The sequence below is a fragment of the Clytia hemisphaerica genome, unplaced genomic scaffold, assembly GCF_902728285.1.
Source record: "Clytia hemisphaerica strain Z4C2 unplaced genomic scaffold, Clytia hemisphaerica genome assembly, whole genome shotgun sequence".
Lineage (NCBI taxonomy): Eukaryota > Metazoa > Cnidaria > Hydrozoa > Leptothecata > Clytiidae > Clytia > Clytia hemisphaerica.
This window is the reverse complement of record NW_027104200.1, coordinates 878,441-891,895: the sequence shown is the minus strand read 5'-3', so window position 1 is coordinate 891,895 and position 13,455 is coordinate 878,441. Positions and strand designations below refer to the sequence as shown.

Here is a 13,455-nt window from a genome sequence, read left to right as displayed (position 1 = left end):
AAATCAGTCAATACGTCACTTGCAACCAATCAGCTGTTGGATCCATTGAAGACATTGCAACGTACCTTTTCAGTTCTTGAGACAGCAAGCAGGTGTCAGTACTGTTCATCATATCATGCTAAATAGAAGGAAAGCTTTTTATTGTTTCAAACACTGAACCTTTTTCAAAACCAGCGAAGGTAGTTTAGAATGCTAGACGAGAAATTCAGACATTAGTAGAAAGAGCAAAAAAATAAGAGAATGGAATTGTAGTTTATTCAAACTCAAACCGATATTATCCCCTGACAGTTATCGTATCGTGATATAAAACGATATTGCCGCCATATTACACGGCTTATAGACTCCAGTCTAAGTAGAAGCTGTCAAGAAATATCTAGCAATCGACAACATCATCTGAATTAATTCATGATATGCACCATTGCAATGTCTTCTGACATTACATCAAGGATCTAACAGCTGATTGGTTGTAAGTGACGTAAAATCAGTCAATAAGTCACTTTCAACCAATCAGCTGTTGGGTCCATGATGTAGTCAGAAGACATTGCAATGGTGCATATCATGAATAGTAAAAGAAGAGCGTTATTACGTTTTTATCTTCCGTGAAACTTTGATATTTGCCATCATCAATGTCTGATAATTCCTTCATTAACATCTATAAAGTTTCAAAGAAAGTTCAAAGTTCAAATCACCTTTTATTTGATGATTTATAAAACTTTTCAAAATTTTGTATAGGCTTAAACAACGACAACAGTCTCCAGTACGACTTTGAAAAATCTGATTGAATATATCAGATAGAAGTACATTGAGAATCTGAAGAAAGTTAGATTGAGAAAAGGCTACTGCTAAAGAGAAAAGATCCAGCTGAAAAGTATTCAAGCCATGTTTATGAAAATCAATACAACAACAAAAATTAATATGGTTAAAAAATTGAATGATAATTTTAGATACCTTGGCTTCATAACTTTTGGAATCCAAATCGACAGTATGATAAATACGTGCCTGTCCGACAGATTTCTCTTTCATGTAATTGATCAAAATGTCCGGATCTTGGTCTGGCCTTGAAACAAGAAAAAAATTGTTTGTGGAAGTTGAAAATTGAAGTGAGTTACTTGCTATTAGTTTCTGTTAAAATCAGTCAGTGATGGTAATTGTCTGTCACAGGTCAGTAGATGTTATGTCAAGGTAACCATAATAACAATATCTCTCCAATCAACAATCAACAATATCTCTCCAATGAAAGAATGAACAATATCTCTCCAATCAACAATGAACAATATCTCTCCAAGTAAAAGTATTAGTATTAGTATTAGTATTAGAAGTTTTTCATTTCGAACACTCTAGATGTTTTTCAGTTTGACTAAGGTACGGAGCTTCCGCCATTATGGAAGCAAACGCTCGATTTACGCATGGAATTACATCTACAAGTTCGATCGTTTGCTTCCATAATGGCAGATTTTCCATAGGTCGCGTACTAGTATAACGAGACTAGCACCACATTCTTCAAGGTAGAACACGATTTATAGCTAAATATACGAAAATATAACGAAAGTGAGGTATTATCCAAGAAATTTCACCTGCTCCCAAGTATGATACAGACTGTCTCCACGTCTTGTTGTTTGGCTGATAACTTCAATGCTTCCAACAGGTTACATCCTGTACCCGACACAAGGTTATCAATCCAGTCAAACACCTCGTGCTTCCTGAAAAATGTGAAAATGAGAATCTTCGTGTTTATAAAAGTTGTAAAAGTTGTGAAGAAGAAAATATGATTCGAATATTTTAGAGGTCTTTAGCTTAATTTTAGTAATGTTAATTATGCGTCTAATTCTAGTGGGATAATTCATAAGTCATTTTGAACTTAGAAAACTTGTACCCAGGTCTCTTCAGATGTATTAGACATAAAACTAGAAAGAGAATTGTCCGAAAAGTAAACTCAATGGTGAGGTTTATGATTTTTCGAATGAAAAATATCAGTTTAACTTGTTATCAATTCCCAGAGAGCAAAAAGTTTCTTTAACCATGATCTTAGATTTGAAAGGTAGTGCTACTGCTAGGTGTTGCCATACCAGAAACAAGACTTTCATTAAAAAAACATATATGAAATGTATTAATAATTACTTCATCTCAGCAAGCATCATAGGTTTATTCCAGATGGTTTGAGCGTTCGAACTGAACGAAATCAGTTGAACTTTTGTCTTGTTCAATAATTGCTCTTCAACCAGTAACTGTGAAAAAATAATAAACATTCGATGAAAACATTACAAATCAGAACCAAGCTTATTAAAATAATATTGCCTTTTCTTTTATAAACCGGGCGCGCCAAAAAAGTATACAGGTTTGTTGAGATATTGCCAGCCGGTTAAAGATTTCTTATCATTCTATAGACGAAGAAAGCTTAACTTACATTTTGGTGTATAAAACTTTAAAGTCGGCTCAGTCAATCAAAAGGTATGTTAAAAGACTGAAAATTTTGGTATACCAAAAATAACAAAATTTATTCAAAACGTAAGGCGCTAATCCTTTTTGTCTACTAAATTAAATCAATATGTAATTATTTTCAATTAGCTTAAAGTCTGTCTCAAAATAATTTGCAGCAGAGACAAAAATGGCTGTAACTTTAGATAGAATTTGAATCAAGTTGCGATTTAGTGCTTGTTGAAAAGATTTTTGTGAGTGGAGTATTATCAAGCAAAAAAAATTTGAAAACTAAAGAAAAAGAAAATGAAAATGAAGAAGAAAAAAATCAACTTCTTGTAGAAATGTGGTATAATTACCATTTTCACAGGAGTGATTCTTCAATCTTAGATCATCCATCATCACTGTGAAAAGAATTTTCAAAAATATTCATTCAATCAAAAGATATCAAACAAAGTTTATTGCAGGTTGACTCTATAAAGTAGTGAAAAACGACAAAAAACAGCCTTTTGTCGATCAACCAAGAACAAACTTTGTTTGATATCTGTTGATTGAATGAATACTTTCGAAAAAAATTTTCACAGTGATGATGAAGATTGAAGAATCACTCCTGTGAAAGTGGTAATTATACTACATTTCTACAAGAAGTTGATTTTTTTCTTCTTCATTTTCATTTTCTTTTTTGTTCAATTTTTTTTGCTTGATAATATTCCACTCACAAATATCTTTTCAACGAGCACAAAATCACAACTTGATTCAAATTCTATCAAAAGTTAATCTAACGGCAAAAATTTTGCTACATTTTTTTTGGAAATTATGGAAACTTTATATTGTGGGGATTAAAATGAGCTATATTACGTTGAAAAATTTTAACTCAATAGGAAATTATATCCCTTTAAAGATTTAAGCGTGTGACGTCATTGCTGAACAACTTGTTTGTTAAACAAGATTTTCTCTCTTTTTCTCTAAACTTTTAGTGAGTTTTATAAAGAAAAATTTCTTGATAAAATCATTTAGCACATTCATTTAGACTTCTAAATTCAGAGCAAAATGTCGTCGAGTGAATCTTCAAGTGAAGAAAATGATTTCTCAGACATTTTTAACCATTCTTCTACTTCTACATTCTACGTACATCAAAATTATATTTTGCTATAAAACATCTTCTTTCCATAATTTTTGTCTACAAACAGTTTCTCTATCGAAATGAAAGTTCAGCGCTGACGTCACGAAACCCTCTTACTTTCAAATAAAGAGATATTTTAAACAATGATAATTCAATCGATATGAAAGATTTTGCCCTCGTTCTTTTTGCAATGTTTTTTATTTAATTAGGCCTGTACTCTGTCAAAAAAATAAGGATAAAGAAATTTTTGCCGTTAGATCTCCTTTAAATTTAGGTTGAATTGGTATTTTAATCTGAGAACACCGTAAGAATATTTTAGGATTTTCCCCAAAAAGTTAAGAATATCCATAATGAAAATGAAAAACACATTTTATAAAGAAAAGCCCATCATAAAGATTACAAATCGCTTACTTTGAATGCTTCTTTCAATAACATTTTCCGGTCACCATAGAAATTAGCTTCGGAACAATCGACCAAGAAACAGATAGAATGCCCATTCAAATTGCCAAAGACCTGAAAAGGGAAATTAATGCGAAAAAAATTCCCTTTATACATTTCAAAAATAATAATTTAATCAGAGTGTTTCATGGTTTCGAAGTTAAGAAGAAGTTTGCGAAATTAAGACGTTTGCAAATTTTATCCACTGACTAGGTTAATATTCAAGCCCACCGTCGTACGAAGGTAGAGCATCCGGTTAAGGTGCGCATGGTGCCGGGTACATGGTGCCTAAGAGAAGTTTCCAGGGTAAATGGAGCAATCCAGGGAGAACAAGTGATACTTTTATGGACCTACCTGGTTATGCATTTAACACATATATAATTGATATCTACGTGAGAGTGACCATTATAAACAATCATTCAGAACACAAATAGTGACGATCTATTAAAATTAGTCGTTTGTTTCTTATAAAAAAACGTTTAGAAACCAAAATTTCATACTCTTGAAATATTCTTTCATATTCAAGACTTCGTGAGCAAAAAAAACATCTATCTCATCAAAATTGAGTAATTCTGCTAAGAACATTGATATATGCTTATTAACCCTTTAACTGCCGTTCGTATTTTTTAAGGTTCGACCTATTTGCCACGGGAAAAAAAGAAGGTTCAACCTATTTGCCAGATGTCGGCATATGCCGACATGGGCAAAAGGTAGCGATTTTGACTTCATTTTCTGAATAATATATGAAGTATCAGCCAAGGACTATAATTTTGAGTTGAACATTGTTGAATAGTTATTTTTCTACATAGAAAAGCTTTTAATTATTATCTTTTTTCATTTCAAACCATCTAATACAAAATCTTTGTAGAAGTGTTAAATTTTGCGGCAAAGGAATGGAAAGTGCCCATGTCGGCAAATCCCGACATCGGCAAAGAAATCGAAAATGCTCATGTCGGCATATGCCGACATCGGCAGTCAAAGGGTTAATAGTGATTCTTATAGATAATTTTTTTTCGAAATCGGGCTCCGTCACATTTTGGCCATCACCATTTTGCACCTTTGTACCAAAAATCAAAAGATTCCTATTATGATTCAATCCTGAGAAAAGTTGGTAACAGACGAACGAACGAACGAACGGACGAACGAACAAAGACAGGTTAATTTATAGGACCTCCACCGGGGTAGGTCCAAAAAGTGGCACCTTTCACTACATAAATTCCTCAGTAATCTAAGTTCTTTTTTCTGCAATATTCAATTACCTCTTAATCCAAAGTGGTTGCCTTTTTATTAAATTCTAGATTTTATTATATTTAGATAGATTTTATTTTATTACCATTTCATTTTACATTCAGGAAATTGTACGTATGTACCCTCTGAATTATTGAATAGAAATAGAATACATTCTGGCAAATAGCTGTCGAAAGAGTTTTCGAGAATTCTTACTTACTACTAAAATTTATCAATAGTGGAGAAAAGAAATAAAAGTAGTCGGCATTTAAATATAAAAAGAAGATTTGTATTACAAACCCTCCGGCTTGAGGTCATCATAAATTCAATTTGCTTTTGTAGTTCAGCGATCAATCTAAAGAAAATGACAAGAAAATGATTGTTATTGTAAACCGCAAATATTTTTTACGGGTAGGAAAATGATAGATAGAATCTAAAGACATATCTAACTGGACTTCTAAATCCGAGATCGTCCAATACAACCCTAATCTTCGGTTCTACGGTTCAAAAAACCCATAGCATTCAAATAGGCGAAACCTTATTTTAGTCACATTAAATGATTAGGAGCATCAAAGATATACACGTTTTTTATAAGAACTATATAAGAACATAAGGCTTCGATGGCCAAAATCTTAAGAACAAGTTAAGAACGTTATAAGGCTTTGTGGACTCTAAAACACCTAATTTCTTAGGAAAATGGACCAAAATACTCACAAAATGGTTAAATTTAGAACATGTTAAGAACATTTTTAGGCTTAAAACTCAAAAAGTTAGGAATATTCGAAGGCTTAATTTTTTTGGATGTTCGTATAAAAAAGAAGCGTGTAGAAATTCTATCTTACTTTGTCAATTTGAAGCGAAATTCTAAAAAGTCATTATCTTTGACCGTTATGTGTCGCCAGCCAGTCGGAGTTGAATCGTCTCTAAAAGGATTTATTTGAAGTTTGTTAGGAGACAGAAATAGAAAAGATACAACATCAATAAAATAACACTTGAATAACCCCGGCTAGTATTAGCCGTCAACGTAACTAACCCTTATCTAGTATGCCCGGGGGGGGGTACTAGGGCAAAATGGGTTACGGGGATGCTCCGCTGGACAGGGTACCTTTTTTAACCTCCACGAGTCCCAGGTAGGGTCGCAAAAACACCAAAATAGAAAAATCAGTCCCTCGTAGGGTGCCTATTTCTGGAAAATTTGGGGAAAAAGTAAAAAATTTTGGAATTTCAGTCCCATTCAGGGTCACTTTTTTCGCAAATTTCGAGTCCCACGTAGGGTCCATTTTTCGAACCTCAGCGGAGCACCCCCGTCGATCGACAAGGGTAGTACCCCCCCCCCGGGCTAGTATGTACCTTCCATATAATGGGCTTTTTCAGAAAGAAATTTTACCCCCACTGTTGAGGATATTGATTTTTCGAACCCCCTGGATATCCACTCTTAAAAATATGCTCAACCCCCCCTGGATATCCTCTCTTATAAAGATGCTTACCCCTGGATATCGTATATTTTACTTGAAAAGACACTTTACCCCCTGGATATCCGCTCCCTTGTAAATATTTAACCCCTGGATATCCGATATCCTCAACAGAGGAGGGGGCACGGACTATTTCTGGAAAAGCCCAATGTGTATCATCTGGAAAATGGTTATTCTATTCTTTTCAGCATCAATGAATGAAGCAATTGACGTTAAAATCTTCAAACAACAGATACATATTTTTACCTGATAGAAACACCTCGATTGAGGAGATCATCTAAGGTCAGACTATGTTTCTCCAACTCGAAGCTTGAAATGTTGAACTGTTGCGCTTTGTTGACACTTTTTGCATCTTGGACAAGCTGAAATAAAGATCAAAGAAAATTTGAGATTGTATGTTTAAGAATCCCATAAAAAAGTAGGCTTTTCTAGAACGAAATCGTTTATTTTGAAGAAAAAAAAACATCCGAAAAAATCAAGTTCAATTATCAGTGAGACAAACCTTATCAAAATGCTGCACCATAACTTCGATAAAAGTTTTAATGGGGCCTTGCAGGCAAAAATCATAATGAGTAAAACACCACTTATTTTGAAGGCACAAAATAAAATATATTTTATTACTAGTTTGAGTAAAGATTTAGTAGTATATTTTATTAATTATACCATTAATTGGCGGACTTGCTCCAGCGATGTAATCTGCTCCATAGTTCAAAGATCTATGAAATAGGCACTCCTCGATCTGTTAATTGGGTGATCCTTAATCCTGAAAAAAAAGAATACAGAAACTCAAATTTTCAAAGAATATATAACTAAAATTTCGTTCGTCGTACATGCCAATACATATATTGTTTTCAAAACAAAATAAATATTTTTATCAAAAATTTGAAGAATCCAATTGCATAAAATACTTACATTTAAGAAGCACCAACAAGCTTCCCACGAGTCAGTTAACCACTTACATTGTGGCAACTTGTAATGCATCTACGTCTGTACATAACCATTTTACTATCGTGATATTCTTTTATATTTTTTCTCCCTGAAAATAGACAGAAATACTGTAAATTGATAAAAAAGAGAGAATTGAAAGAGGTTCAACAAGAATAAGATATTATCTAAAGGTTAGAGTTGAATCTCATTTGTAAGAGATTTACAAACGCTGGATTTGCAGTAATATTTACCACTGGAATTTGAAAAAAGTGCTACTTTGAATCAATTATCCGTTAGAAAAGTTGAATATTCACCTCTAGTTTTTAGGCTTAAAACTCAATGTTCAAAACCTTATGATACGTACTGGATCAAACAATTCTTTTTTATGATAGGTAGAAAAGAGAGAAGAGTCCCCAAAGCAGAGAGAAATAAAATTTTCTTTTCAAGAAACATTTAAAATTACATATAAATATCTTACAGTGTATCATCTATGTAAATAAGAGGTAAAATAATCAGTCTAATTTTTTAATAAAAAATAAAAGACTCTTTCAAATATTACAATAATAAAATTTAATCTATTCCAATTATAATTTCGTTTTTTGGTGATCTAACAACTAATTAAAAATTATGTCGTTAAAAATTTTGGTCCATCTCATAAAGAACCAAATACCACATATAGGTGGTATCGAGGTCGAAATGAATTAAGGGCTATCAGGACTGTTTGCGCTCCCATAAACATCTTGTTACAAAACCGCGGTTAAAAAATACTAAACTTGAAAACAATGGATAATGGTGTGAAGTGTTGCAATCAAACCTTCGTCTTCGTGCCAGATAATGAAATAAAAAACCATATTTATAGGCTGAAGAAAATTAACAAGCAAGACCCTGAGGTTGTATTATGCGAAAAAAAGTCCAAAGTTATGAATTTTTTAAAACAAGACACGTAATATTAGCTACAAAGACAGGCAACATTGTTTCGACGTGTTATGGGCAAGAAACGGGAAAGGAACCAATGCCTTTCTGTGGTGTTTTTATAACATCAAGTTATAAGTCTAAAGACTTTTAATGATCATGGGAGCTCCAGTGGAAATTGAAATGCCATCCACGACTACCGCCAGCTTGTTGTTGTTGTTGTTGTTGTTGTTGTTGTTGTTGTTGTTGTTGTTGGTGATGGTGTTGGTGTTGGTGTTGATGAACTTCAGTTCCTGTATCATCCACCACCTGCTCATCACTTGCTGCATGATCTTCAACTCTTCGTGCTCTGAACATCCTTTTGATTAAAATAAAAACATTACAATGTACGATAATACGTTACGAGTTTATACATACTCTGAAGAAGTCAGTAGGTTTATAAAGCAGCAAAAGAAAAGCTCCCAGTAGTGGTCATTTTCAACAGAGAACAACAACAATAATATTAACAGAAACAAAAAAACGTTATTTAAATTTCTAACCAAACAAACAGGGGAGTCTAAACTCGCATTTATGCGCATGTATAAATGAGCATGATGTACAACACAACCCTTGGGTTGCAAGGCGAATGCTTTACCAAATGAGCTACCTGACCACAGATACTTTGTGACCACTATCGTAAGTTAGTCTACTGTTAGGCTGCACGCATCCCCAGAATTTATTTTGTTATAGGGGATGCGTAACGTGTATGAAATTCTCGTCCGAGAGTTACCTCAAATTTGGGGTAACCGAAAGTTGCATAAATTTACATAATTTTGTTACATCCAATCACAGAAAGAGAAAAATGACGTCATTGTGTTATTGCTTTCATAATTATAAATTTTCATTCATTAAACAAAGAAAAAGAGAAGTCGTTGTACAGATGTGACACATAATCAAAAAAGAGAAAAGAAAAGACGGGGGTAAGCTGGGACAGTAATATCTTAGACGATACGCATCCCCTATATCAAATCATATCAGAGGGGATGCGTGCAGCCTAGTCTACTGTCAACATCCCTCTTCTAATTCTGACACCCAGTTTTAGAGATGGGAACAATAGTAAGGTCAGAATCACTGATAGACAAAAGATTTTTTCCTCTCCGGTCGCTAAGCAAAGAAATATAGTTCCCATAAGTGGATTCCGATCTTTCTACTATTCCTATCTCTAAAGAAGAGTGTCGGGATTAGAAGAGGGATGTCGACATTAGACCGAGTTACAGCAATACCTTTTTATGAGCCTATTAGCAGCATCAAATGGGCTGACATACAACATCCAGTAGAAGATACAATCAGCAATGAACATTGGAATGAAAGACCAGAAGATTTTGAAGAAAAATGATGAGATGAGGACGAAACCAAAGTATTTCAACGCTTTGATGTGCACCCGTCTGAAATAAAATGAAGATAAAATTAAAATATTTCTTATTATAAAATACTGTCTTAAAATCACAAAAGTCACAACAAAAAATCTGCATTCCTTGAGCCTCCAGTCAATATTATAAAAAGGCTTTTATTGTGTGTTCTCTAAAGGGACACCAACAATGGGTAAAATAATCAAACCTTGCATCACGTGATGAAACAATACCAGGATACTTTGCAAATTCAGTTAGAGTCATAAAGAAAGCATGCATGATGACCACTCGTGAGGTCCAATAGTGTTGCTCTAAAAAGTTGTATGCAAATTTGGCGATCAAACCATAAGGCGCAATAATGAGCCAAGGTATAAACTCCAACCATTGGTTTACAGTTGGGTTCTCATCCTTTAATATTAAAAAGACAACTTTTTTAGTGCGTACAAAAAGAGGTAACTTCTTAGCTTGAAGGAATAAGGCAGAAATCTTAAAGGCAGGAGGTGCACAGCAATGAAGTATAATCCCAAAGAGCTAGAATCGAATCTCCTTGGTAGGATTTGAAGCCAACCAAATCGAAACAAAGTTGCGCGGTCTAGCGCGGTCTGTCTATTTTTTTTTACAAAAACGACAGATTGAAACTAAAACTTACACATAAATTTCGAAAATAATAACACTCGAAAACAAAGGAATCGTTAGATTCAATCCGTCATCAAAAATACGGCGCATATTTTTAAAGGCTTCACTTTTTCTTGCCTGAGAAAGGTTAAAGATTTGATTCTAGCTCTTCGGGATTATACTTCATTGGTGCACAGTGTTGTGGATTCAATCCCAATTAATGCTTCAAAAATGGTACTCAATGTTCGATAAGTAAAAAGGGTAAGTGGAAAAATCCATGAAGAAAAAGGCTGTCAAAAAAGAAGCACCAATCGAGTGTTTAAGAGTCCACAAAGTCTTAAAATATTCTTAACTTGTTCTTAATATTTTGGCTATTAAAGAGATATGTTCTTATATAGTTTGTTCTTACGTTGCACTTACCAAATCGATGAGTTGTTTAGTAGTATAGTCTTCCTCGTGTTTAACACATGCAGAAAAAAAGGGTAGGAAAGTATCCCAATAGTTGAACAGGTATAAATATACAACAGTTGCACGTGGAAATTCTCGCACACCAAGCATTATAAACATTGCCATTTCATTCTTCCGTTCCTACAACAAGGTGAAAAATCATAGTAAGTTTTTTTTTGATACAATAAGATTAAGCATGAGAAGATTAAAGATGTGAGTTAGTGAGCTGATAGTGATAAACTTCAACTACTAATCAGAGTAAATCTTATCATTTCTTTCCAAGAAAGTGACTTTAATCATTTCATTGCACAATATATTTCAGAAGCAAAAAATTGATGAAACGAAGGAATTTTTTCGTATGAGTATATTCTGAGTATAAAGGCCGGTATCCACCTGCGCGCGCTGCAATCACACTTTTTGGCTTCAATCCTTTTTGCTTGGAAAAAGGATTATGTTATAAAAATGTAGCGCGTACTCGAAAAAAAGTTGAACACATTTCAACTTTTTTCAACCGTTACGTTAGATCGCGCTAATGGAATTGCTTTGTTTTTCTTTTGACCAATAGCGTGCTTTGCTCGAAAAAGTGCGATCGCAGCGCGCGCAAGTTGAGACAAGCCTTAAAGCTGGTGATTTCTCTAGGTGTTTAAAGTTGTTTGCCAAAAATGGTCATACTCTCACCTTGTAGCTCCAAATATCAAAAGAGGAAGCAGGTAATGTTTCCTTTAGAATTTTCAATTCGTTCAGGAATTTGGTTTGATGTATTTTGACAGTCATGTTAATTTTTGGATCCTCCAATTCTGCATGGTTTGAAAATAATCCCAAAAGGTCTCCATTGATGCCTGTAAAATACAACTTTGAAATCTGTATTGAACTGACCAGATTATTGGGAAGGGTGTCTAAACTTTTATTATCTGATAAGTTATTAAAAGAGGGACAAACAAGGCTGGTAAATAATGATATGTGACCCAAAGGAAAGTAGGGTATCAAACCAATGTCCTTATGTGAAATAAAAGCAATTTAACTACCTGCATTAACAAAATTATTTTGATAAACAGAAGCCCAATCACCAAGAGTTCCAACCCAAAAGCCAACATCATGCACAGTCCAATGTTCAAGAGCTTTTGATTTCAAACTTTCTTTGGACAACCCACCCATGTTTTTGAAGCCAAGAGAAACAATCTGAATAAACAAAGTTGTATCAAAAAGATTGGCAAAAATACAAAGTAAGTGAAGATTATCAATTATACCGAGAATATTAATTCAAATTTCACATTAACATCATTCTTGATTAAAAATATACTGATTTGTATAGAGAACAGAAAAATCTCAAAATCCTTTTTAAAAAAGCTGTCTGGAGAGTTAAAGTACGGATTCAAAGAATTTTGAAAGGGAGCTTCAATAGGGGTTTTTCTATCAAGTGATAAATTAATTAGTAAAATAAGCCATTAGCTTGTTCACTAACCACAACAAGGCCAACTGCTATTGCAAACAATATGCAAAATCCAGTCCACGAGAATCTGCTGTTATTATTCCTGGAGTTTCTATTTTCAACATTTCCCAACAATTCAAACTTATTCATTATATCATCATATGTAGGATCACTTTTCAGTGAGTCTAGTTTTTCCTTGGACTGTGATTTGTATAGAGATACGATGGTATTTCTAAAAGGCAATCAAAAGACTTAAACTAATGCATGTTCTATTACATTGCCTACTCAGCTTTTTATAAATAACTTATTACACAAAAATAATAGACAAGGAATTAACGTGAATTAAGAAATTTTGTGTTAATTAAAACTCTTTTAATGAAAACCAGCAGTGGTGTCCTTGAAAAAGCAAATAAAATTTTTTGCATGCTAATTTCAAGGCCGCCAATCATGTGTCTACTTATTTTGCTGTAATAAGGTAGATCAAAATTAGTTCTCCAGTTGCCTGTCAATTATCAACATTCAGTTAATGTCAGAAAAGTTGACAGGATTACTGATACTTTGGGACTTAACCATATAATGTATACATTAACACATAAGTGTCGTCACTGGGAGAACAGCGGAAAAGCAAGGCTGAACATCAAAATTTCTCAACGACTCAAAGAGACACTTAAAACAGTTCACAAGCAATATTTCACGAAATAATTGACACACCTTAGTGTAACATTAACTTTTGGAAATCCTGACCATTGCTGGCGACATTGAGGACAGATACGCTTCCTGGATTTAACCCACCATTGAGCAAGACAATAGCGGCAAACTGTGTGTCCACAAGATAATGAAGTTGGGTCCACCAGTAACTCCAAGCAAATCCCACATTTCAAATCTTCGAGCAATTCTGAATCTTCCATTTAGTGTTGTAATTTCAATCTTTTTTACTTTATTTACTTTTTTCAATTCTTTTAACTGGAAAAAAATATGAAATTTTGTAGAAGGTTTCAAAAAAACTTATTCAAAAGTAAGTTCAGGTTTTGAGCAGAAATCAGGAAATTCAAAAAAAAAAAC

At 33.6% G+C, this 13,455-nt stretch overlaps 2 protein-coding genes across 2 annotated transcripts in view; both read right to left on the bottom strand.

Moving 5' to 3' along the window:
- Positions 1–7,726, bottom strand: part of LOC136815272 (von Willebrand factor A domain-containing protein 3A-like) — a 50,218-nt gene extending 42,492 nt beyond the window's left edge. The window contains exons 1-11 of the mRNA XM_067071715.1: positions 7,635–7,726; positions 7,339–7,438; positions 6,922–7,037; positions 6,046–6,126; positions 5,504–5,558; positions 3,950–4,051; positions 2,119–2,225; positions 1,575–1,700; positions 949–1,057; positions 587–652; positions 66–118 (exon numbers count right to left, since the gene is read on the bottom strand). Of these exons, the coding sequence (XP_066927816.1) occupies positions 66–118; positions 587–652; positions 949–1,057; positions 1,575–1,700; positions 2,119–2,225; positions 3,950–4,051; positions 5,504–5,558; positions 6,046–6,126; positions 6,922–7,037; positions 7,339–7,380 (857 nt within the window). The 5' untranslated portion in view covers positions 7,381–7,438; positions 7,635–7,726. The remainder of the gene's footprint in view (positions 1–65; positions 119–586; positions 653–948; positions 1,058–1,574; positions 1,701–2,118; positions 2,226–3,949; positions 4,052–5,503; positions 5,559–6,045; positions 6,127–6,921; positions 7,038–7,338; positions 7,439–7,634) is intronic.
- A 292-nt stretch (positions 7,727–8,018) lies between these two features.
- Positions 8,019–13,358, bottom strand: LOC136815248 (bifunctional apoptosis regulator-like). Its single transcript, XM_067071691.1, has 8 exons — positions 13,105–13,358; positions 12,427–12,625; positions 11,990–12,143; positions 11,643–11,803; positions 10,938–11,105; positions 10,111–10,310; positions 9,777–9,938; positions 8,019–8,872 (listed from the first exon to the last, which is right to left on the bottom strand). The coding sequence occupies exons 1-8, from the start codon at positions 13,299–13,301 to the stop codon at positions 8,665–8,667; spliced, it is 1,449 nt and encodes a 482-aa protein (XP_066927792.1). The 5' UTR covers positions 13,302–13,358; the 3' UTR covers positions 8,019–8,664.
- Positions 13,359–13,455: the final 97 nt, after the last annotated feature.

What these genes read in the sequence shown, in the direction of transcription:
- LOC136815248 (XM_067071691.1), bottom strand. Translation starts at nt 13,301, where the DNA reads ATGGAAGATTCAGAATTGCTCGAAGATTTGAAATGTGGGATTTGCTTG. An exon ending in TTGATATTTGGAGCTACAAG is followed by an intron (nt 11,106 to 11,642) that starts GTGAGAGTATGA and finishes ACCTTGTTGTAG; the next exon opens with GAACGGAAGAATGAAATGGC. An exon ending in CTAAACAACTCATCGATTTG is followed by an intron (nt 10,311 to 10,937) that starts GTAAGTGCAACG and finishes TTAATATTAAAG; the next exon opens with GATGAGAACCCAACTGTAAA.